The sequence below is a fragment of the Dreissena polymorpha genome, chromosome 12, assembly GCF_020536995.1.
Source record: "Dreissena polymorpha isolate Duluth1 chromosome 12, UMN_Dpol_1.0, whole genome shotgun sequence".
NCBI classification, from domain to species: Eukaryota; Metazoa; Mollusca; class Bivalvia; order Myida; family Dreissenidae; genus Dreissena; species Dreissena polymorpha.
The window spans coordinates 46,733,559-46,760,843 of record NC_068366.1 but is presented as its reverse complement, the minus strand read 5'-3'; the positions used below and the strand labels follow the sequence as shown (position 1 = coordinate 46,760,843).

The window sequence follows — 27,285 nt, the reverse complement described above, 5'->3', positions numbered from 1 at the left end:
AAAACATTTTACTATTTCAGGTCACTGTGACCTTGACTTTTGACCTAGTGACCTGAAAATCAATAGGGGTCATCTGTGAGTCATGATCAATCCACCTATCAAGTTTCATGATCCTAGGCATAAGCGTTCTTGAGTTATCATCGGAAACCATTTTACTATTTCGGGTCAATGTGACTTTGACCTTTGACCTAGTGACCTCAAAATCAATAGGGGTCATCTGCGAGTCATGATCAATGTACCTATGAAGTTTCATGATCCTAGCCCCAAGTGTTCTTGAGTTATCATCCGGAAACCACCTGGTGGACGGACCGACCGACAGACCGACCGACCGACATGTGCAAAGCAATATACCCCTTCTTCTTCGAAGGGGGGCATAACAATAGAAGGTGAGTAAGGGACACACACTGGGCATATGACAGGCATGCTACTACTGTGACAGGCTACACAACACTATATCTCTGAGCTAATACTCATGCTCTGAAGTCATACATTGCCATCGCCTGGCAAATGGCTCATTTCTTATAGACCAGCTAGAAAATGTGTCTGTGGGAAACAAATGTTTCATTTATTCAAAATTTATCATTGAGTTAATTTTTAAATATTCACATGTTGTACTAGAAAAAAACAACAGCATGCTTGGCATTGTTTTAAGTATTATTTCCAAACAGTCAGTGGTGATGAAATATTGCTAACCTATAAATGACTAGATATCACAGGGGCAATGACAAGGACACTATTATAATAACCATGAGTAGCTTCCCCTTATATGTTAGAAACACAACTAAGTTGCAAATTTAGGTCAAAGGAATACATGACTATTAGGACTGCACAAGACCCTTTGAGTATGTTTTTTTAATCGTATAAATATCGTAATGTAAAATCAATTGATAAAAAATAGAAACATAAGAATCTCTTCTTCAATACCAGTCATATGGTATACTGTGCATATTTGAATTATTGACGTGTTACTGTAACATGCATTTGAATTATTGACATTTTACTGTAAAATGCATTTGAATTATAGACATGTTACTGTAAAATGCATTTGAATTATTGACATGTTACTGTAAAATGCATTTGAATTATTGACATGTTACTGTAAAATGCATTTGAATTATTGACATGTTACTGTAACATGCATTTGAATTATTGACATGTTACTGTAACATGCATTTGAATTATTGACATGTTACTGTAAAATGCATTTGAATTATTGACATGTTACTGTAAAATGCATTTGAATTATTGACGTGTTACTGTAACATGCATTTGAATTATTGACATGGTCATACTGTATCATATGTTTGAATTGTCTATGTGTATAATACTGTATCATTTGGTACTGTATCATGTATTTGAATTATTGAAGTGTTACTGTAACTTAGTGTATTATGTATTTAAGTGTTACTGTGTTGTGTTACTCTACCATACTGCATAATGTGTTGGCATTATTGATGTGTTACTTTATCATTATGTACAGACTATTTTATTGAATGATGATTCCCACAACTGACCCATTTTGGCAGCGATTATTTCATCACCAGTGAGGTGAACAGCAGTGCCTCTTACTAGGCCTCCAACACAACACATGGTTATGGTTACTAACAGACAGGCCAGTTTTAGGCGTACAAAGTTGCTCGGAGCATTATGCATTCTGTCATAAACCAGTGTTCCATTAGATTTGAATGATTAACATAAGAATCATTAACATCCATTTTGTTACCCGATTCCATAAACTTCCTATTCAAGATATTTTGGCCTATATTTCTGACTATGCTCCTAGCAACAACTTGTGAAGACAATAAGCCAAGGCAATTTGTTCACACTTATTTTTAAACTACATTTTTTAGCTACAAAAACCCCATCACCCATGGAAAGTTGCAAATATAAAACAGCTCATCTCACCCACACAATTATTATTGAAAGTTTATAAGGAACAAAAAACACACATATTTTCACAGTCAAGTGACACACACAATGACATGTGACACGTGTAATGTCACATGTCACTTGTGAACGATCATATGAAAATGAGCCATTTACCTGTAGCTGGGCTGAGTAAACCTGACAAACCTGCGTATTGCTGAATTCCGGTGTACGCCTGACTTAAGGCGTCAAGCCCGGAGTTGCCATTGGTGAGGCTGGGCGACATGGTGGTGGCGGCGAGGCTGTTTCCCAGCCCCTGCAGTCCTGTGAACCCACTGAGGGAACCGTTAGAGCCGGACAGAGAGGCTGCAATGGTACCCAGAACAGGTCAACAGGGGCGGCCTTAACCAGACCATAGACCAATCCACTAATACATGTATCACAAAAACAACAGCTATAGAATGTTTTCATGAAAATACAAGAAGAAGACACATTTTTAACATAAAACACAAAAGACTAAGAACATTTGGAAAATATGTGTACAAACATGTAATCAGCTTTCAGTCTAGAAACAGGGGTTTTCACACAAAAACTAAAATTACATCAAGAATCACACACTGAACAAGTACTGGGTTTCGTGTTAAATCTATTGAACACACAGGAATGAAACAAGAAACATGTAGAAAACATTTAAGTTTTAAGCAACAATCAACATATATATACACATACAACTGATCATGTCACTTATATGAGCTACCTGATTGGTTGTGAAGGTTGGAAGCCCCTCCTGCCACCATATTCTGGCCGGTATCCATCTTCATGTTTGCATTGCCATGCATACTATTAAAACTGCCATTGATTCCCATTGCCCCAGTCCTGGCCATATTTCCCATGCCCATCACACCTGCATTCCCGTTCACCATACTTCTACCAGAATTACTTCCCATTCCGCCTTGGGACATGCCGCTATTTCCCATTTTTGCTAAATTGCCAAACACTTTGCTAAAGTCTCCCATATTTTTCATGATTGTCGCCAAATCAATATTACTTGACCCCCCACCTGATGACCCATTATTTCCAAAGCCAAAAGAGTTGTTGTTTCCGAAATGTGAAGGAACCCCGTTACTGTTCCCCATCATGTTGGGCATGGCCATATTAGTGACGGGGGTATGTGTGGCCCTACTATGGCCCTGCATGTTATGTGCTTGAGACACGAGGCCTAAAATAGATAGACACACAGAAGGCAAACATTAAACATTCATCACACAGATCCACTCAGTACTCACTACTAGCCTGTATTGTTTGTCAGTCAGCGAGAAAGCAAAGAATTTCAATACTACTAATCATGTTTACAATACATGAATAAATACTATGTTTTGTTGTAACACGCACAACATGCAAATAAAACAAACACACGATATATTGCATTATAGCAAAAGAAGTTCATTTGCACTCAATTACAACAAGCAATTGTTTATGAACAAAAAAGGTTTTAAATTATTTTATGTGCCCAGATTTTATTTTCAATAAATCCTATCTCCTCACACAATTCCAGCTTGGGTGAACATAGCCATGGTAATGCCATAGTAAAAATCGCAAGAGAAATTTGGTACTATCAAACAATATGATTGACAGTAACAATAGCACCGCATAACGGGTGCCACGCTCTGCTGCGGGTGCAGTTTTGAATAGATGAAAGCTTATCAGAATTTTTTTTTTTTTTAGAGGTCACAGTGACCTTGACCTTTGACCTAGTGACCCCAAAATGGGTGTGGCATATAGAATTCATCAAGGTGCAGCTACATATGAAGTTTCGAAGTTGCAGGTTGAAGGACTTTGATTTTTGAGCCAATGTTCAAAACCTTAAGGTTTTAGCACGACGTGGACGGCGGAGGACACGACGACGGACACGACACGACGATGGACACGACACGACGAGCTAGCTATGACAATACCTCAGGTTTTCTCCGAAAACAGCCGAGATAAAAATAAGTTTTGGCTGTTAACGTTACCAAGAAGAAATGTTGAGTTTTATTCTTTAAAAGCAAAAAAAGGTCTTTTTTGGGTTGTTTGCATTCGCAGAAAATGTGTTTTGGCCCTCATGTTACGCATTAAAACCTTAACTCATTTTGTGGGTCCGTATAAAAGTTAACAATCTCAAAAAGTTGAGACTGGACACAGTGATTGGCAGACGCTGACTTCTAGCTCCCCAAAATACACTTAGTTCACACATACAGGATCACAAACAGATATACAACACATGAACACTAACAGTACACACACAGAAACATAGAAACAGTTGGCTAAACATAGTTGATAATACAGGAGTAAACCAGTGACACTAACATTTCATATGAAGTTAATTTTGCATAAACACTGAACAATCAGTATATTTAAATCACTGAATATAATTGCAATTTATCCCCATTAAAAATCGTTTCTCAATGGTGTTTTTAACGGATGTATGTGAAATGATATTATGCAGTAATTCATAGTTTTTTTTTATCAGAAACTAAAGCTGCTACAGATAAAACCAAAAAAAAAACCCACCTAAGATTCCTTAAGTCCCCTTGCTTGTTTGAATATATCCTTAGTTCTATATGTGTTGTAATTGATATTATAACTCGGAACACAAAGCCCACATTTTAGAAAAATCCTCAAACAAGTTAGGATATTTAAGAGAATGTTATCAAGAATTTTTCTGCATTGAATTGAACTGACATTACCAGACAGACAGTGGACACCACAAACACATATACAACAGGTACATATATACACATAGACATATACCACTCATAGTTTGTTCATATCAGAAACTTGACAGTGATGGTCATCTAAACAAGTGTTTGCATTATGGATTATATTAAAAGAAAAATACACAAGCAATTGTTCATAATTAAAATTGAAAATAACACACTACAATGTAGTAAAATGTAGTACAGTTCCGCAAAGTACAATAAGGGACATGTTTCTGCAAATTGGCATATCAGAGTTATTGGTATTGCAAGGTGACCCAAAATGATGATCCCCTAGACATGTTGAAAGTTTCTGTTGAAGACCTGTAGAAGTTTCAGAGAAAGGTACTTGTTGAATGCAATTTAAAAATGAATTTCAACTTCCACACAAACCTGAACTTGTCTTTTCTGAGTAAAAAAGGGGCATAATAATTCTGGCCAAAGTCTTTAATTAGTGAATGTCAACCAATGAAATCAACACAAATAAATGTCATAAAAATATTAATTTTTTAGTATGTAACATTTTACTTCAACATCAGTTGATAAAGAGATATGGAGATATTGCATGTTTCCCTTCACCAAATTTCAAAAAGTTCACAAAAGGGCATAATTCTGCAGAATTGCAGCTCAGAGTTATGGAACTTGGACAGTAACCTAAGACAAATAACCTTAACAATGTATTAACATTCAGTGATATGAAGATGTTAGCCCATTTACCTAAACCAGAGGATTAAGCAAACCCAGATACTGACATCTCCCTGAGTAGTAAAGCTCAAACTAAGGGTGAACAGCCATGCTCAAAATGATTGGTAAAAGCTGAAGATAACAAGAGATGTGTTTGTCAGAAACACAATGCCCCCTAATGCGCATCTTTGAATATTTATTTTACCTTTGACCTTGACCTTTCACCACTCAAAATGTGCAGCTCCATGAGATACACATGCATGCCAAATATCAAGTTGCTATCATCAATATTGCAAAAGTTATGAGCAAGGTTAAAGTTTTGTGACACACACAATGACTGACTGACTGACTGACAGACACAGTGACAGACAGACAGGCCAAAAACAATATACCCCCGATCTTTTGATCCAGGGGCATAAAAAGACAATTGAAATTAATAAAGGAAGGGAGTGTAACTCTGGGGACTATATCATGTTGTAACACTGAAAGCTGTTTGATGAACAGTAACTTGCACCCACCTTCCGACACATGGTATATATATTTTGTTATGCAGTGAGGGTTTGGATGACATAATTTGGTTTTCATAAATATCAACTGAATTAAATAACACTTCTCTTTTAAATACTTATATCTCATATCTGGGAAAGCTTTTAATAGGCAACTACATGTATTGGATAACACTTAATATGACGAAAGACAAAAGAAAACAGCAAATATGGGAAAGAGAACACTGCCTACACCACTGTTTAAATAACATTTGATTACTTTGGTTAATCAAGAAGCCTAGTTTATTGTGTAAACGTGAGTTCCAACCAAAATTATCACTCTGGGGCTCTGATTCTTATCCAACCTGCTACTGACAAAATTTAGAAACAGGAGTTTGTTTCAAGGAACCTAAACTGTGAATAACACAGGCTTAGAAGACATCATTACATAATGGCCTTTTTGATATCGAACAGTCTCTGGAGCTATGGCCTAGGAATCCTAGCCTACAGGAAGAGGCCCTATGGCCAACCATTCCAAGCTTACAGGAAGAGGGCGGAGAACTGGAGGTCTAGGGTGAGAAGTGTGATTACCGTAGATGTGTGGATCAAGAAGGCTCGTACCTGGGTTAGCGGAGGCATTGGCCAGTGCCGCCAAGCCCTGAAGGTTCTGGAGGTGCATGTTACTGGAGGCATCGCCTGCAAGTACATCGGCATCTACATCAGTAACGCGGGCATAAAACAGCCAAACAGTAACGGAATGTAATAACCTCTCGTAATGGGACCAACATTTTCAGAACCAAAATGTTCAAATACCTAAATTGTATGTGTGCCATGTTTTGATGTTTATTAGAAATCCACAAACATTCATTTGGGACATTTTAGATAGTGAACTAGCCTGACATCAGACCATCATTGCAAGATAACTCATACTGTGTATTGTGGGAATTAGCAATACAACCACCAATATAATGCATGGTTATTATGAAACTGATACAGAATTAAAAACGTCATTTGAAATTGCTTTAAATCTAGGATACTGAAATATCAAAATATGATTTGTTTCACACGTCAAGGAAATAACTGTAACTAACATTAATATTTATATAAAAATATTAACGAAATAACAAACAACAATGCTTTTTTAAGATCAAAGGAAATCAAACTACAATTTAACAATTATATTGCGGGGTGTGTGGATAAACATCACAACAATAAGAGTAACACAAACAACAACAGCGGCAAAAGTAAAACAAGGAGATATAAAATACAATAAAAGTAGACACTCTACAACAATACACAACATCAGATAAAAGTATACAGCACATATTGTGACTTAAAATGTACCAGTAAGTAACATGCATAGTAGTAATACTGTACCAAATCACACCTAAGAGTTATATGAACGTTTTATGTACGAACAATTGCTTAAATAATAACACAATATATATGTTCCTTAGTCTGTATTATGTACAAAGAAGACAATTTAATTTCATCATTAACCAATCATTTTTAATAACTGCAATTAAATAACATTCAATAAATGATTGGTTTTGTTTCCAACCAAACAAACCATACTGGAGGTGACGTTAACCATGAAATCATGTGGATAAACTTGTATGTAAGCTTTATACATGGTTGTGTTACACGGTACTTGAATTACATCATGCAAAATGCAGTGTATAAAATACAAAGCGCAAAAGACAATATCCCCTTTCCATGGAAAATCATACTGATCAATGTTGAATACTCACATGGTATGGGGACATGTTGAATTAAAACAAAATCACCATTACCCAATCTTTAAACTGGACTTGTTCTTAAAACAACATCTTTCTTTTAAAAAAATGGACAGTTTAATACTTTTAAGTTAAAATTCCATATGGAAGTAATTTTGGTTGTAGATGATCATTTCCTCTCTGAATAAAATAGCCACCTCATTGAAACACTACAGGTACACACAATATGTAAACACCACAAGGATTGCAAATAGGAACACTGACATATTTGTGTATTTGATCTAATTTATGTTAATTGTTATTGATATTTTCTGTGCATATACTCTTTGTTTTAAAGGTGTGTTTTTTAAACCTAGTATAAAAATTAATTTTCATGGCGATGATTGTTTTATCAAATCCTAACAAAATTGATCTATAGAAATACACTACATCTAGTAATATGATTTTCCACGTCCAGGCTATGTTACATCATATTTCTAAATGGTGCCTATTGCAAAGCAGTGAAAACCACAAAAAGGAAAACAAAACTGGTGATTGACAACAATCCATGCAAACTGCAGTCCTACAATTCTCATTTGCAAATCACACGTGATTAAGCATGCGCACATGTGACTATGACAACTAATTTTCAGAAACAAAACGATGAGATGCTTTCAGCCCCCTCCCAACCACCCACCCCATGTAATGTTTTGGTATAAAATGCCTTTAACTGATGCAAAAGAAATAATGTTCTCTACCAAAAGATTGTCAATTACATCATTCTGGAATGCACTAATATGATTTTATTGATATAGGGTAGTTTTATTAAGTATCTTTACTTTACTGTTGATGTAAAAATATTTTAACTCCAATTCAAGAATCTTAAACATGTACATTTTAGTTTTGAAAGACTAATTTAATAAGATCTGAACATATGGAAAATGTTGCAACAGAGAAGTATAGAAGTTTTCATGCAATGACTAACATGTCTGCAATTCTATGTTGCAACATAAGAACATTATTTCCCTGTAAAACAAACCCTCAAATAGAAAGTGTTTCCATGCAAAGTGAAACAACAACAGAATATGCAAGATAAACAACTAGCGAAAAAACTCTCCAAAAAAACGCAAAAAAGAGCAGACAATAAAAATAGCGGCTGAACAATGATTAAACGTTTGTGAGACACGTTTGAGTACCTGACGCGTTATTGGTCGAATTTGTCGAGGTGGGTGTGGTCGGAGAATTAGTGCCGCCAGAGGAGTTTCCGCTTGCGAGAGCAGCCAACGCTGCTAGAAGGCCTGGCAGGAAACAAACGGGCAATGAAATGCTGCATGAACACCGGACTGACTGCAGACGATAGGAAAGATCACCTAGGGGAGGCCTGGACTGGGAGGCCTGGACTGGGAGGCCTGGACTGGGAGGCATAGACTGGGAGGCCTGGACTGGGAGGCCTAGACTGGGAGGCCTAGACTGGGAGGCATGGGCAACAGTACCAGCAATCATAGCAGTGACTAGACTATGTTCAGCAGTGAAGTTAATATTGACAATACCACATGTTGCAGAGACATACACATCTTTTAATGTTTTTAAAACCATCCATTTAAGGTTAAAAATGGAAATTGTTTAATAAATAAACAACACAGAGAGACGCTGTTTATGTTAATTTAATATTAAAAAGAGCTGACCACAGAAACACAACTCAATGCAAGATGTCATACTCTCCGCTATTACTTCACCAACAGACTCTAATTAAATATATTTTCTTACAAACACTTACTAATATACAATGATAACCAATGTTGTTTGAATGTATTTCTATGTAACATTAAAATATTTATAGCTTTCTAGTACCAAATAAACAAAATGAGAAAAAGTGTAACGACTACATGATGACAAACTGACATATTTGCTCATTGTAAGAAAGTGTTGTTGAACTAATTGAGACGGTGTATAAAATCCATGCACACAACATGGTGTAGGAAACTCCACAACATCAAAAGGATAAATTGGAAAGAAAGACATCACAATCTCTAAAATTGTATTAGGTACAAGGAGCAGAATTCTGGACCAGATAGGGCAGGTGAGAAAATAGGAACATAAGTAGAAGGAACAAGTGTTGAAAGCCTGATCAAATCACTAGAAGGGACAGGATTCCACATGCAAAACTTGCTCAGACTTGTGGGACCATCAAGTAAGACCTCATATCAAGTAAGATTTTAAATAAATCTCACAGGAATTTCTCCTTTTAAGCAATAGCAGTTTAATCTGGTTAAGCACAGGACTCCTATATTATTTGGACAGAGCAGATTGTGTCTTAACAGTGTAATAGTGTAACACAACAAGTTGGTTAACCATTCCGGTCTGATAACTTAACGGCACATTTAAAACTGGGTAAACAAAAATATAGTATAGTGTGATATACTGACAGTGGTGGGTGATCTGGGCACAAAAATTGGACAAAGGAAAGAAGGGCTTGGAAATGCATACTAATTTGTCCCAGAGAGCTCAAATCAGTCATAATTATACATGAATGCTGTAACTGTAGATAAAATCCCTTGTTTATGATATAATAGAAGTTAAATTCAACATGGTTTTCGAATATTTTTGGTAGACATTATCAAGACGAGTATCGGGTTGTCAATTATCTATTACTTAATAGTTTGTAGCCTACAGCTTGCATGTCCATTGCTGAGTGCGTTAGTCCAATAATAACATTCATTATAATTTATCATGCATTACAGACTTAAAAAAACTATTGTGCAAGAAACAAATTCAAATGTTCCCCTAGTTATTATTTTTTTCTTCCGATTTTGACCAGAATGATTATGGCATGATGGGTAATATGAGAACCATGCCTTGCTATGGTGTTCAAGTAAATAATTTGTCTGCATTTGTTTTTTTGCAATGGTTCTGAAAAAAATAAGAGAACAACATATGATTCAATACATTAATCGGAAGCAGACTAGCAGTAAAAAGATTTATTACTTAAAAACCAAGATCTAGCTAAAGTTGATTCTAGTCAGACATGAACTTCTGTCAGAATTTCTAATCAGTCAGAAGTGACTTGTCAAGATTATTACAAGTCAATTGTTGATTCTAGTCATGTTTTGTGTTTACTTTATTAAAAAAGAAATTGTAATACAGGAAAAATAAATAAAAACACAAATACTCTTATACTTTCTGCTGAGTGAGTCATACTTATGTAGCCCAGAAAGCCCTGGGGCTAATATTGTACAAATATCACTGCATATGGGACCAAGTTAAATCATTATAATGTACCCACTATGAAATAAAATATATAACCCAAACCACACACTTGAAAATAAAAAAAATCAAACTTAAAAAAATGTAAAATAATATTTAAACCAGAAGTGAGTGGAAAGACATTAAAGTAATTTAATATGGAACTAATAAAACAAAGTAATAACATAATTATGTAAGTGAATAATTTTTTAATAACAACAGCGTATAAGTGCGTGGGCCACAGGACTCACAAAACATGAACATCCTACATCAACATTCAAGGCATTGTTAATGGGCTTATTCTTCTAAATGGCGAAGCATGCAGCTTATATCCTTCATATTTTAGTTATTCTGTGCAATGTTTAGTGTTATAATTAAAGAGAATGTGTACCAGATCTCCAACAACTGACTGAGTGCTGCAGCTGTCCTCTATAGACATGTAATGCATTCACTTGTCCAGAAGTATTTAGTATGTTCAGACAGATCCAAGAGATGTGCATGACAATTCAGAAATAAGTAACCCTACAGGATATGTGCATCTTGAGGACAAATCTGTATTAACTAGAAATGACAGCAAATCTTGTAGATAGGATTACAATCGTCATTTAACCCATTTATGCCTAGCGTCTAAAATAAAGTCCTTGGCAAACAGCGTAGACCCAGATGAGACGCCGCATGATGCAGCGTCTCATCAGGGTCTGCGCTGTTTGCTTAAAGGAATTTCTGTAAATATAGAAATAACAAGGGCTGTTTGTAAAACATGCATGCCCCCCCATATGGGCTGTCAGTTGTAGTGGCAGCCATTGTGTGAATACGTTTTTTGGCACTGTGACCTTGACCTTTGACCTAGTGACCTGAAAATCAATAGGGGTCATCTGCGAGTCATGATCAATGTACCTATGAAGTTTCATGATCCTAGGCATAAGCGTTCTTGAGTTATCATCAGAAAACCATTTTACTATTTCGGGTCACTGTGACCTTGACCTTTGACCTAGTGACCTGAAAATCAATAGGGGTCATCTGCCAGTCATGATCAATGTACCTATGAAGTTTCATGATCCTAGGCATAAGCGTTCTTGAGTTATCATCCGGAAACCATTTTACTGTTTCGGGTCACCGTGACCTTGACCTAGTGACCTGAAAATCTCTAGGGGTCATCTGCAAGTCATGATCAATGTACCTATGAAGTTTCATGATCCTAGGCATAAGCGTTCTTGAGTTATCATCCGGAACCATTTTACTGTTTCGGGTCACCATGACCTTGACCTTTGACCTAGTGACCTCAAAATCAATAGGGGTCATCTGCGAGTCATGATCAATGTACTTATGAAGTTTCATGATCCTAGGCCTAAGCGTTCTTGAGTTATCATCCTGAAACCATCTGGTGGACGGACATTTGGACGGACGGACCGACATGAGCAAAACAATATACCCCCTCTTCTTCGAAGGGGGGCATAAATATACTAGACATCCCTAATTTTGGAAATAAATTAATCCAATTTAGCAGGATGGGAGAGTCCACTAGGCATAAATGGGTTAATGATTGTAGCCATGACCTGCACTGTCAAATGTCCAGACACTATATAGAGCAGACAATGTTCACCAATCATAAAACTTGGAATAGCACGCTGGTTTGGGACCGGGCTGGACCACTGATGAGGGTTATACAAGAAATTCAGAACATGAAATGAACAGTTTTGTTTGAGGAAATCACAGACATGATGTCCATTCCATGTTTTATGTTTTATTGCATAGTTTACATAAAACAATTTTCATTGCTTTCTATAAAATTAATGCATTAGTTCTAGTGAAAGAACAAAATGTTGATTTTACTAAAAACTGTATTGTTTGCGCAAAAGGCATAACATTTAAGTTGATGGGAATTAAAAATATTCTTGAATATTATTTTTATATGATTGTATTACAGCTCCTAATGCAATGTGTCCAAATGCATCACTGACAATTAAGTTTCAAGAAACTATTTTATTGATAGTTACCCAACAGCTTGTTTCAACAATGAAAACGTTTTTTTGTGTGTTGTTGTTTATATTTTGATGGGTAAGATGTCCACTAGAATTTGTTTCAGCAAAGTTTAATACTATTGTTCAAGTACTTTGGGAGTGTGGATGACAAAACTACAAAATAAGTTTCAGATGAATGCAAATATAATACATATACACTACAGAAACATTCATGGTAATGAATCAAACAAGTATTTAGTGTACTAAAGTTGTTTGAGAAGTCAAGATAAAGATCTGAATATGATAGAAAGGTTCTATCTGATGCAAGACAAGATAAAAATAGGAATATGAAGAAGGAAAGGAGCCTTTTGATGTGTAACAAATACTGAGTCATCTTAGTACACTCACAATGTGAAGATTGTGCACAAACAACAAGACACGGCCACACATACATCTGAGAAAACCTGCAGAGTGGTTTCAATAAAACATGGCACCTAGTGCAGTATCCTTAGAGATTCAAATAAATTACCAACATACAACTCATAAGATTTCTATCTAGAAATTGGAAAAAAAACCTTCTCTCCTGCAAAACAAATCTCTGGAACTTTAATTGACCAAAATTTTTTTTTTAATAATTATTTCTGACGAGGATCAATAGTTTTTATTCCCGTATGTTTTGCCAAGGTTCATTATAAACATAAAATGACATTTTCTTTGAAAAACAGCAAAAATGTATCTGTCAAAGCTACTGTAAGGTATAATTTGAAAAAAGGCAATAATTTGTCATCAGAAATATGGGTTATGTATCGTTTGTGCACAATGCATAGAACACGTGACTAGGCCAGACACTGGCTGCTATACCTGGGTTATTACTTGCTGCTGCCAGGAGAGCCAATAATTGCTGAACATTCAATGCATTTTGTCCTGTAAAGTCAGCAAATAATCATACAGTTGTCAAATACACAGCTACTGGGCTGTCGTCTAAACTTACAAACTTCCAACGCATCAGTATATTTTAATCACCAAACAAATTTTAAGTCCAAAACATTACCATGTTACCACTATTCCCTATATTTTTAACAGCCACTCTATTACAAAACATTTTTTAAATGACAGGTAGGTTTATAAAGCACATACTGTAATTTGTCAATAGTCTTGGGTAAATAAACCAATCATTCCATATATATGAGTACTCAACTAAAACATTAATATGCACTATATCAACATCTGCAATGTAACAGACCATAGAACACAAGTAATATATATCAACAACTGTAATGTACGCGACTAGTGCACAGTCATATATATCAACAACTGTAATGTACGCGACTAGTGCACAATCATATATATCAACAACTGTAATGTACAAGACTAGTGCACAGTCATATATATCAACAACTGTAATGTACATGACTAGTGCACAGTCATATATATCAACAACTGTAATGTACAAGACTAGTGCACAGTCATATATATCAACAACTGTAATGTACATGACTAGTGCACAGTCATATATATCAACAACTGTAATGAACAAGACTAGTGCACAGTCATATATATCAACAACTGTAATGTACAAGACTAGTGCACAGTCATATATATCAACAACTGTAATGTACAAGACTAGTGCACAGTCATATATATCAACAACTGTAATGAACAAGACTAGTGCACAGTCATATATATCAACAACTGTAATGTACAAGACTAGTGCACAGTCATATATATCAACAACTGTAATGTAATGTACAAGACTAGTGCACAGTCATATATATCAACAACTGTAATGTACAAGACTAGTGCACAGTCATATATATCAACAACTGTAATGAACAAGACTAGTGCACAGTCATATATATCAACAACTGTAATGTACAAGACTAGTGCACAATCATATATATCAACAACTGTAATGTACATGACTAGTGCACAGTCATATATATCAACAACTGTAATGTAATGTACAAGACTAGTGCACAGTCATATATATCAACAACTGTAATGTACAAGACTAGTGCACAGTCATATATATCAACAACTGTAATGTACAAGACTAGTGCACAGTCATATATATCAACAAATGTAATGTACAAGACTAGTGCACAGTCATATATATCAACAACTGTAATGTACAAGACTACTGCACAGTCATATATATCAACAACTGTAATGTAATGTACATGACTAGTGCACAGTCATATATATCAACAACTGTCATGTACACAACTAGTGCACAGTCATACATATCAACAACTGTAATGTACAAGACTACTGCACAGTCATATATATCAACAACTGTAATGTAATGTACATGACTAGTGCACAGTCATATATATCAACAACTGTCATGTACACAACTAGTGCACAGTCATACATATCAACAACTGTAATGTACAAGACCAGAGTAGGCAGTCAGCTAGTCAAACATTGAGACTCAGGCACATAGAGAAGATATCAACAATATTACATGAAGAGAACAGAAGACACTGACAGAAACATAAAACATTCAACATGGGATTACATAAACATTATGATTATTGAATGGAACAAAAAAAAGGCTCATTGACAAAATAAAATGTGTGAATACAATCCAGGTTAAAGTACCGAAATAAAAATTCTAAAGACTCAAGTAGGAATTGGTATGATTGAAACTAAGAAAGTAAACACGTTAATATATAGAGGAATGTACTGCAGGTATTAATAGTACATGCTTGCAGACACAGGCTGGTCTGGTAACACTCATTCAGTTGCAGCTGTACAAGTGCACACGAGATCCACACATGCAGTTGGCCGCCATACTGGGCACAACCAGGCCGGGGCAGCCTTCTCAGTGGCGGTTACTATTAAACTTTAAACTCTGTCTCTTTCACAAGTGAATGTTTCTTTTACAGTGAACTGGTAGTGACTTAACGTGCAAGTAAGCTACACAGAATATAAAAGTTTGAGGACTTTTAAAAGACTATATTGTACAAAATATGGCTGAAAATGGAAAAGGTACTAAATTTGTACTGAATAAGTTCACCTACCTAAATTGCCCATGCTGGCAAACATGCCCAGGTTTCCAGTACTCATGGCCTGTTGTAAAAGCTGAAATTGTACAAGACACTGCAAAGTTCAACATGAATTATAGTGAAAGCTGCAGACATATATACAGTCCGTCTCTTAGATGTGTCATAACAATTATAGTAGCCTTAACTGCCTGATATGTCATAAATAAGAATATAAACAAGATTATGTTTATATTGGAACTGTAAACTTGCAATGCTTTTAACTATGTGACAATGACTTTCACCCATAACATGCTCCATGTTTCAAAAAATTACAACTGGCTGAAGCTTACAATAAGAATGGTCAACAACTGAGAGGGCTTACTGCATGATGGGCCTGTACGAAGTCTACCAAAATAAGCAATCTAAACATCCTCTGTATCTGATGGAACAACAACAACACAAAATGATAACAATACTATACTGCATGTGCCAGTCAGGCCGTGTCCCCACTTACAGGTAGATACCGGGCCCCTAGATTGTTCCCCTGTACAGCTAGATACTGCTGGCCTAGATTGTCCCCACTTACAGCTAGGTACTGGGGGCCGAGATTGAGCCCTCCCCCGCCCGTCCCTCCCCCAAACGAGGCCAACAGGTTGGCATTCATCTGCTGAAGTTTCTTCTGTTCTTTCTCCTTTTGAGTATCAGCAAACTTCACAACCAGTGGTGAGCTACAGCCCTGCAATAATGCAACAACACATTTGTACAATAATGTTTGTGTTTAAAGCTGCCTAGATTTTAAATAAATCAGCAGTGTTCCATATTCTTTTTAAATGCAACAAAACAGATTTGAATTGAAGATCCCTCTCCTCTCATGCAAGTATTGCTTGTACATTTCAACACCATTCAAGAAAGGCAACTCAAGTCAGAACACAATTCAGGAGTAACAACATTAACTTCCCTTTATGAGCTTAAAAAAAATAACTTCAAAATCAACTAAACATTCAATGTTGGTGTTGTAAAGGCAAGAAATTCTGATACATTTTTATCTTTACAAATTAATCAAATAATGTTTTATCATAAACAAATATGCTGTGATAAAACAGACAAAACTAGCATTTTTTGTTTTTGAACTCCATTTGCAAAATGAATGTGGTGCAAAACCTTCCGTGCAGAAAAAAAAGAGACACTACACTTACTAAGTCTGGGGCACATTCACTTTAATACCCTTTTTGAAATTGCCTTTATTATGTTTAGAAATAAATGTTCAGAAAATTGTTTGCATTTAAAAGACACCAAAGTGCAAAGCAAGTCAGTACACAAGTACAGGGCCAATTGTTTAGACAACTCTTCCCCCTCTCTCCTAGCATTGTCATGAGTCTGTGACAATCTCCTGACAAACAGCCATTCATGGTAATCATTGGGTTTAATTATCATCTGATGCTCACCAAACACAAAGTGCCAGGCAACAATTAATGTCTAATGTGACATCAGAAACTGGGAGTTTCATAGCAGAAAGTGTACGTAAGACCTAGATGTGACCTAAGAAACTGGGAGTTTCATAGCAGAAAGTGTACCTTCGACCTAGATGTGACCTCAGAAACTGGGAGTTTTGTAGCAGAAAAAGTGTACCATAGACTTAGATGTGATCTCAGAAACTGGGAGTTTTTGTGAACCAACACAAACTTCAATATGCTTAACAACACAAACATCTTTTTGTCTATTCTTTTAGCTCATCAAATATTTAAGGCAATTCATCACTTAAAAAAATTAAATGCTCTACCAAATGATTATTTCAGAGTACTAATTACCAGTGCAAAGTACAAAAACTTCCTAGCGCTCAATGCAGGCGGTTATACGGCCAATTAACTTCAGGTACGTTTTGGAGATAAAACCCTGTGTGAGGCCTGAATGCTTTCTTATGCTTTCTAATTCTGATAGTAATGCACGCTGCTCATACACAATAAGAAATGTTTCAATTAAAAACTTGACTGACATTAATTTCAACAATATATTTCAAAACATCACTCAATGGAACATTGAATATATCATCATTGAATAATTTTCTAAGTAATCATTTTTGTATTGAATAAATGTAAATTTAGTATTTTCATTCAAAGAACTAAACGAATCCAAAATCCAAATACTTTAACCCAGACAATGTTTGTTAATAAATGTTCTAGCAAGAACATTTCAGACATCAAATCCCATACAACTTGGCAGATAAAATATTGACTTGCGATAGCCAAGTCGAGTTTGGTTCCTAAGGCTTCAAGACAATAAACCTACATATGCAGGGTCATACTTTATTTGAGGTGTTGAAGGCATTGCCAGTGTTGGACTGTTACAGGGATTATTTTCAAACATTTTTATAAGGATTCCTTCTTTCTGAGAAAATGTTAACTTTTCAAATGAATATTACACAGCAATCTGTCGGAAAGCGCTCTCAAATATTTTGCATAATTTGATTGCCAGCTAAATTAAATCACAGCTAAATTATAAGCAAGAATCATTTTGCATACTTGGTAATGTTACTGCTACATCTGTTTAAAGAACAACAAGAGCTCTAAAAGAAACAAAAGCCCAGAACTCTTTCAGTACTGGAACCGAATTTTGAAGGCCTTTGCAAAAAGTTTGGATCCAGATGAGACACCACACAACGTGGCGTCTCATCAGGATCCAAACTGTTTGCTATTCTGATTTCTTTGAAAAAAATGGAAGAAAATGCTTATTTTTGCAATTCAGCAGACGACATTTTAGCAGACGACAAATTTCCCAGCATGCAAAGGGTTAAGCTGAACTGCAGTGTGAATGCCTGCTGCAGCACCTACCTCCATAGTCTGTGAGTGGTGCATGTTCTTGATACAGTTCGTGGCGGACTGGCGACTGGAGAACGTAATGAATGCACAACCTGCAAGCACAGACACAGACATTACATGCACCATTACGCCTGTCTGACGTGTGCTCCATCCTCCTTGCCAGTGCTAATGAGGGTACCTATTGAGCTGGCAGTCATAAAATCAACAACACATTCTGACAACATAATTACCGATGAGCTTTTCTTCTCTTATAGATTTTGACTGGATATCACAAGAGATGCTTAACATTACAAACAAAATTAAAGTTTCTTGAACATAATCAGATCATTGTTTTATCAAGTTCTATCATGATATAGAATTCACTATGCACAATTAAATTAACACCAAGAAGAATAAACAAATAAGTAAATGCTTTTCTATCCAATTAAACTTTTTTAAATATTATTCAGCCAAGAAAATATCAAAACATTTTGGTAACAAGAGTTAAGTTACCTGGGATATAAGAAACCTGATAAATATTTCCAAACATAGAACTCTCAAACAAACTCTTCTTCAGAAAGTGTCCAGACACCTGCTTCCACCAAGATCCTCACTAGATATGAAACACCTCCCAACACTTAAGGAAGAATTATAACTTTAACAATATCAGGTGACACTACCGCCCAATCAACTTGATGCATTTGTCATTTTTATCTTCATAATCAACACAAAAAATAATTGTACATCAATGCCTAGTGCTAGTTTTGCTTCCCTTAAAAAAGGAAGCTATTTTGACAGGTAGAGAACTAACCAGGAAATAAATGTATTGACAAGTGGCCATGTGATAGGACTGATAGTAAATATCTTCCACCTGCCTCTATATCCCCCTGCCTTTTCACAGAGCACTGAATTACTGAATGTCAATACCAAACACATAGTTCATGGATGTCTTACTTTTGTAATGTAAACAAATAACAACCAAACATTAAATCTAAGGTGATTAACAAGATTTTAAAGCTTTAGCTTTTTATAAATGGATTGAGGAACATAACATTTTGGTCAAAACTATGTATTTCACAAGTAAATCATTAGTTACACCATTAGTAACTGATGGTGTATGGGATATACACCCTCAGTAATTTCATACCATATGAGAGCGAAGCTCGAGTATGGCATTAAAATATTGAGGACCTATCCCATACACGGTCAGTTACTAACAGTGTAATTATTATATCTCAACCAACTACTCAATTACTCGGGAAGTATGGAAATTACTCGGGGTGTATGGAAAATACTCCATGGGCACGTGACCGCTCTAAGTCAATCGGATTAGGTCATTTTTGTAGGATGTGAGATATATTGGTATACTTAGACTGACATATTGTTGACTTGTATATGGGACATCACTGGCACGCTGGCAGGGCCACACTGATGTAACACCACTACCATGCCATGCCCAACTAATATTGTGTTTACCCAATCTTCACTTCTAAGTGCATTACAAAACGGATCTGCAGTTGTAAATTACAGAACAGGTCTACACTATGCTTATTTCCGAGGATTGTATCTCTGTTCTAGGAAGCCATTCTCACCTCTGCTCTGCCCATTCTGGTCTCGCAATACGGTGCAGTCCTCTATGTTGCCAAATGGAGCAAACATCATCTTCACCTCTGTCTCACTGTACTTCTTTGACAACATGCCTATAAATAACTTTCTCTCTTCTGAAATTGAAAACATTCTAAAAAATAATCAATTTGCATCAATTGAACAACATGCAACAACATACTTTTGATATACTATTCAAAATTTGCTAAGGATCACTTTTTAAAGTATGTGTAGTTTGAAGTTTACACCTAGCTAGATTCAGCCAGCGTCACGCATCAATGATAAATCAATACATAAAAATGAAATCAACAAGAATATCAGTAAAACTGATGGATGCTCCCCGATGATGAGGTTTTTTAATCTGTGTTCATAACCATCTAAAAAAAATCTATTATTAGCCTCGGTGACCTTGACCCCAGTGACCTCAAACCTCATCAAAAGGTAGAGGTTTATGCAAGGTACCTACATGCCAAATATGAAAGAGATTGGTAAAGAATTGAAGGTGCTATGAGAAACTGTAACAAAAGTGTGACAGAAAAATATATTATTAGCCTCAGTGACCTTGACCCCAGTGACCTCAAACCTCATCAAAAGGTAGAGGTCTATGCAAGGCACCAACATGCCAAATATGAAAGAGATCGGTAAAGGATTGAAGGTGCTATGAGAAACTGTAACAAAAGTGTGATGGAAAAATCGATTATTAGCCTCCGTGACCTTGACCCCAGTGACCTCAAACCTCATAAAAAGGTAGAGGTCCATGCGAGGTACCTCCATGCCAAATATGAAAGAGATCGGTAAAGAATTGAAGGTGCTATGAGAAACTGTAACAAAAGTGTGACGGAAAAATCTATTATTAGCCTCGGTGATCTTGACCCCAGTGACCTCAAACCTCATCAAAAGGTAGAGGTCCATGCAAGGTACCTACATGCCAAATATGTAAGAGATCGGTAAAGTATTGAAGGCGCTATGATAAACAGTAACAAAAGAGCGACAGAAAAAATCTATTATTAGCCTTGGTGACCTTGACCTTGCTCCCATTGACCTCAAACCTCATCAAAAGGTAGAGGTCCATGCATGGTACCTACATGCCAACTATGAAAGCGATTGGTAAGCATTGAAGGCGCTATGAGAAACGGTAACAAAAGTGAGACGGAAAAATATATGATTAGCCTCGGTGACCTTGACCCCAGTGACCTCAAACCTCATCAAAAGGTAGAGGTCTATGCAAGGCACCTACATGCCAAATATGAAAGCGATTGGTAAAGCATTGAAGGCGCTATGAGAAACAGTAACAAAAGTGTGACTGAAAAATCTATTATTAGCCTCGGTGACCTTGACCCTAGTGACCTCAAACCTCATCAAAAGGTAGAGGTCCATGCAAGGTACCTACATGCCAAATATGAAAGAGATAGGTAAAGAATTGAAGGTGCTATGAGAAACTGTAACAAAAGTGTGACGGAAAAATCTATTATTAGCCTCGGTGACCTTGACCCCATTGATCTCAAACCTCATCAAAAGGTAGAGGTCCATGCAAGGTACCTACATGCCAAATATGTAAGAGATCGGTAAAGTATTGAAGGCGCTATGAGAAACGGTAACAAAAGTGTGACGGAAAAATCAATTATTAGCCTCCGTGACCTTGACCCCAGTGACCTCAAACCTCATTAAAAGGTAGAGGTCCATGCGAGGTACCTCCATGCCAAATATGAAAGAGATCGGTAAAGAATTGAAGGTGCTATGAGAAACTGTAACAAAAGTGTGACGGAAAAATCTATTATTAGCCTCGGTGATCTTGACCCCAGTGACCTCAAACCTCATCAAAAGGTAGAGGTCCATGCAAGGTACCTACATGCCAAATATGTAAGAGATCGGTAAAGTATTGAAGGCGCTATAATAAACAGTAACAAAAGAGCGACAGAAAAAATCTATTATTAGCCTCGGTGACCTTGACCTTGCTCCCATTGACCTCAAACCTCATCAAAAGGTAGAGGTCCATGCAAGGTACCTACATGCCAAATATGAAAGCGATTGGTAAGCATTGAAGGCGCTATGAGAAACGGTAACAAAAGTGAGACGGAAAAATATATGATTAGCCTCGGTGACCTTGACCCCAGTGACCTCAAACCTCATCAAAAGGTAGAGGTCTATGCAAGGCACCTACATGCCAAATATGAAAGCGATTGGTAAAGCATTGAAGGCGCTATGAGAAACAGTAACAAAAGTGTGACTGAAAAATCTATTATTAGCCTCGGTGACCTTGACCCTAGTGACCTCAAACCTCATCAAAAGGTAGAGGTCCATGCAAGGTACCTACATGCCAAATATGAAAGAGATAGGTAAAGAATTGAAGGTGCTATGAGAAACTGTAACAAAAGTGTGACGGAAAAATCTATTATTAGCCTCGGTGACCTTGACCCCATTGATCTCAAACCTCATCAAAAGGTAGAGGTCCATGCAAGGTACCTACATGCCAAATATGTAAGAGATCAGTAAAGTATTGAAGGCGCTATGAGAAACGGTAACAAAAGTGTGACGGAAAAATCAATTATTAGCCTCCGTGACCTTGACCCCAGTGACCTCAAACCTCATTAAAAGGTAGAGGTCCATGCGAGGTACCTCCATGCCAAATATGAAAGAGATCGGTAAAGAATTGAAGGTGCTATGAGAAACTGTAACAAAAGTGTGACGGAAAAATCTATTATTAGCCTCGGTGATCTTGACCCCAGTGACCTCAAACCTCATCAAAAGGTAGAGGTCCATGCAAGGTACCTACATGCCAAATATGTAAGAGATCGGTAAAGTATTGAAGGCGCTATAATAAACAGTAACAAAAGAGCGACAGAAAAAATCTATTATTAGCCTCGGTGACCTTGACCTTGCTCCCATTGACCTCAAACCTCATCAAAAGGTAGAGGTCCATGCAAGGTACCTACATGCCAAATATGAAAGCGATTGGTAAGCATTGAAGGCGCTATGAGAAACGGTAACAAAAGTGAGACGGAAAAATATATGATTAGCCTCGGTGACCTTGACCCCAGTGACCTCAAACCTCATCAAAAGGTAGAGGTCTATGCAAGGCACCTACATGCCAAATATGAAAGCGATTGGTAAAGCATTGAAGGCGCTATGAGAAACAGTAACAAAAGTGTGACTGAAAAATCTATTATTAGCCTCGGTGACCTTGACCCTAGTGACCTCAAACCTCATCAAAAGGTAGAGGTCCATGCAAGAAACCTACATGCCAAATATGAAAGAGATAGGTAAAGAATTGAAGGTGCTATGAGAAACTGTAACAAAAGTGTGACGGAAAAATCTATTATTAGCCTCGGTGACCTTGACCCCATTGATCTCAAACCTCATCAAAAGGTAGAGGTCCATGCAAGGTACCTACATGCCAAATATGTAAGAGATCGGTAAAGTATTGAAGGCGCTATGAGAAACGGTAACAAAAGTGTGACGGAAAAAATCTATTATTAGCCTCGGTGACCTTGGCCTTGATCCCAGTGACCTCAAACCTCATCAAAAGGTATAGGTCCATGCAAGGTACCTACATGCCAAATATGAAAGCGATTGGTAAAGCATTGAAGGCGCTATGAAAAACGGTAACAAAAGTGAGACGGAAAAATATATAATTAGACTCGGTGACCTTTACCCCAGTGACCTCAAACCTCATCAAAAGGTAGAGGTCTATGAAAGGCACCTACATGCCAAATATGTAAGAGATCGGTAAAGTATTGAAGGCGCTATGATAAACAGTAACAAAAGAGTGACGGAAAAAAATCTATTATTAGCCTCGGTGACCTTGGCCTTGATCCCAGTGACCTCAAACCTCATCAAAAGGTAGAGGTCCATGCAAGGTTACTACATGCCACATATGAAAGCGATTGGTAAAGCATTGAAGGCGCTATGAGAAACGGTAACAAAAGTGTGACGGAAAAATATATTATTAGCCTTGGTGACCTTGACCCCAGTGACCTCAAACCTCATCAAAAGGTAGAGGTCTATGCAAGGCACCTACATGCCAAATATGAAAAAGATAGGTAAAGAATTGAAGGTCTATGAGAAACTGTAACAAAAGTGTGACAGAAAAATCAATTATTAGCCTCGTTGACCTAGACCCCAATGACCTCAAACCTCATCAAAAGGTAGAGGTCCATGCAAGGTACCTACATGCCATATATGAAAGAGATCGGTAAAGAATTGAAGGTGCTATGAGAAACTGTAACAAAAGTGTGACAGAAAAAACTATTATTAGCCTCGGTGACCTTGACCCCATCGACCTCAAACCACATCAAAAGGTAGAGGTCCATGCAAGGTACCTACATGCCAAATATGTAAGAGATCGGTAAAGTATTGAAGGCGCTATGAGAAACGGTAACAAAAGAGTGACCGTAAAAATCTATTATTAGCCTTGGTGACTTTGACCCCAGTGACCTTAAACCTCATCAAAAGGTAGAGGTCCATGCAAGGTACCTACATGCCAAATATGAAAGAGATTGGTAAAGTATTGAAGGCGCTATGAGAAACGGTAACAAAAGTGTGATGGAAAGAAGTAAGGAAGGAAGGAAGGAAGGACAAACTGGCAACCATTGTGCTCCGCAGAAATTTTATTTTGGGGAGCATAAAAACACACATTCTAATATCAAAACCTGCAAAAAAACAATTTAAAATGAACGTAATACAAAATTGAAGATAGTGTAAAAATAAAAAGTGATCCTTAGCAAATTTTGAGTAGTGTACATGTTCTTTCGCAAACACACTCATCTGATCAATTTGTTTCAACATGATCATACTTTGTTTAAGTGATAAACTAGAAATATGTCTGTAGAAGATTGATACCCACACATTCTGCTTGTTCTGAAAACTATAATTATGTCGGAAACAACTGAACATTAAACTATGAAGATGGGCAAGTGTATACATTGTACTCTGGTTAATATGTGTAAAGTTTCAGCCATATGGCAGCAATTTTAAAGTGAAGCGCAACACAAGTAAAACTAGAGCTTTGTCACAGACGTGACATATACCCCCACATGCTGAATTGACACAGAATAGTTTGCATGCTGTCTTCACAAAACAAGAGAAGCTAATTTGCGGTGATTTTTAAGAATTATTATGCCCTTATCATAAATGGCCATTTTGACCTTGAACTCTTGAATTCTTTTGCATGACATGCCGTCCAATGACTGTGAACAAAATTAACGTACAGAGTCATTTTAATATCTCACAATGAATGACATAGTTATGGCTTGGACAAGCTCATTTATGACTTTTTAACTCCAAGTGTGACCTTGACCTTGGAGATATTGACGTAATTCTTTACATGACACACCGTCAAATGATTGTGAGCAAATGTACCGCGAGTAATTTTAAAATCTCACAATTAATGGCATAGTTATGGCCCACACAAGATCCTTTACGGCCATTTTTGACCTTTGAACTCAAAGTGTGACCTTGATGTTGCAGATATCGATGTTATTCTTTCGCATGACACACCGTCCAATGATGGTGAACAAATGTGCCAAATGATTTTAAAATCTCACAATGAACGACATAGTTATGGCCCAGACATTAGCTCATTTATGGCCATTTTTGATCTTTTAACTCAAACTGTGACCTTGACCTTGGAGATATCGACGTAATTCTTTCGCATGACACACCGATCAATGATGGTGAACAAATGTGTCAAATGATTATAAAATCTCACAATGAACGACATAGTTATGGCCCGGACATTAGCTCATTTATGGCCATTTTTGACCTTTGAACTCAAACTGTGACCTTGGCCTCGGGTATATTGACATAATTTTTTAGAATGACACACTGTCCAATGATGGTGAACAAATGTGCCAAATGATTTTGAAGTCTTACAATAAATGACAAAGTTACGGCCCGGAGAAGCTCATTTATGGGCAACTCCAAGAGAGAGATATCCTTTTATGATGATTTTAAAATTTCACAATGAACGACAAAGTTATGGCCCAAACAAGCTCATTTATGGCCATTTTTGACCTTTGAACTCAAAGTGTGACCTTGGCCTTGGAGATATCAATGTACTTCTTTCGCATGACACACCATTCCATGATGGTGAACAAATGTACAAAGTCGTTTTAAAATCTAACAATAAATTACAAAATTTCGGTTTTAAAAACACATTAAGTGACCCCGTGACCTTGTTTTTTGACCTGGCATGACCAATATTCAAACTGGACCTAGCCATCATCTGGATACAACTTCTGACCAAGTTTGGTGAAGATCGGATGAAATTTTCGGGACAGACAGACCGACCGACAGACAAAGTGACTCCTATATAGCCCCCATTACCAATGGTCATGGGGGTATAAAAATGTAAAGATTTGCTAAAAAAAAGGGTCACAACTACAGTTGTGTAGATAACATCCAAACAAAACTTTGGAGGAACAACTTTACAAGCTGGTTAATATGTTTGGTCATTTTCAGATCTCTTAATTGCAATACAGGGTTACAGGGACAGATGGAAGACGAAAGCACGAACAGACAAGGGCAAACTATACTCTCCCTAACACACACTGGCCCCCCATATGGCTGCCATGGATTAAAATTTTAATAAATTATTGCCAACAGCTTCTAGAAAGGAGGAGCTGCAAATCTGACTACCAAATGATATGTCTGCAATAAACAAGAGAACACTTCCTGCAAGAACTCACACACACACACACACACATATACACACACGCTGCATGACAAATCAGAAAAAAATGGCATTATTTAAACCTTCAAACCACAACACACACACTGTATGGCAAGTCAAACAAAATCATCTAAGCTACCATAACACCAAATAATACCTCCATCCAAAGTAAAGGTATTGAGAGGAAACACTTTGTTGAATTTTTAGGAACACTGACATTCAACTGGCGAAAAACACAATTCCACCATTCGTTTGCATGACAACTACCTAACATCAAAATGTAAGCACAATACCTCCATTGAAACTTAAGTGACTGAGAGGAAAACCTTTTCTATTTTAGGCAACAGTGACCTTGAGACCACTGGTCCCACATGCAATCCTTAGCTTAATCAGCATGTAACCAACCTTAACAATGCAGTACAATATCTGTATCCTAACTGAAGATCATAAGCTTAAATTCAGTTTTCATTTTAGAAACAGTGACCTTGAACAAACTGGCCCCACATGCAACCTCATGCTAGATCTGCATATATCTG

At 36.8% G+C, this 27,285-nt stretch overlaps 1 protein-coding gene across 25 annotated transcripts in view; it reads right to left on the bottom strand.

Annotated features, from left to right (window-relative positions):
• LOC127853913 (CUGBP Elav-like family member 2) overlaps positions 1-27,285 on the bottom strand; it is a 194,223-nt gene that overhangs the window by 19,379 nt on the left and 147,559 nt on the right. For 10 of the 25 annotated variants that reach the window (XM_052388721.1, XM_052388722.1, XM_052388719.1 and 7 more), the window contains 9 exons: positions 20,067-20,195; positions 18,508-18,587; positions 16,194-16,415; positions 15,716-15,776; positions 13,551-13,613; positions 8,682-8,783; positions 6,362-6,466; positions 2,624-3,085; positions 2,044-2,232 (listed from right to left, as the gene is read on the bottom strand). In XM_052388721.1, the coding sequence (XP_052244681.1) occupies positions 2,044-2,232; positions 2,624-3,085; positions 6,362-6,466; positions 8,682-8,783; positions 13,551-13,613; positions 15,716-15,776; positions 16,194-16,415; positions 18,508-18,587; positions 20,067-20,195 (1,413 nt within the window). The remainder of the gene's footprint in view (positions 1-2,043; positions 2,233-2,623; positions 3,086-6,361; positions 6,467-8,681; positions 8,784-13,550; positions 13,614-15,715; positions 15,777-16,193; positions 16,416-18,507; positions 18,588-20,066; positions 20,196-27,285) is intronic. The other 15 variants (XM_052388724.1, XM_052388725.1, XM_052388717.1 and 12 more) reach the window with 13 other exon arrangements.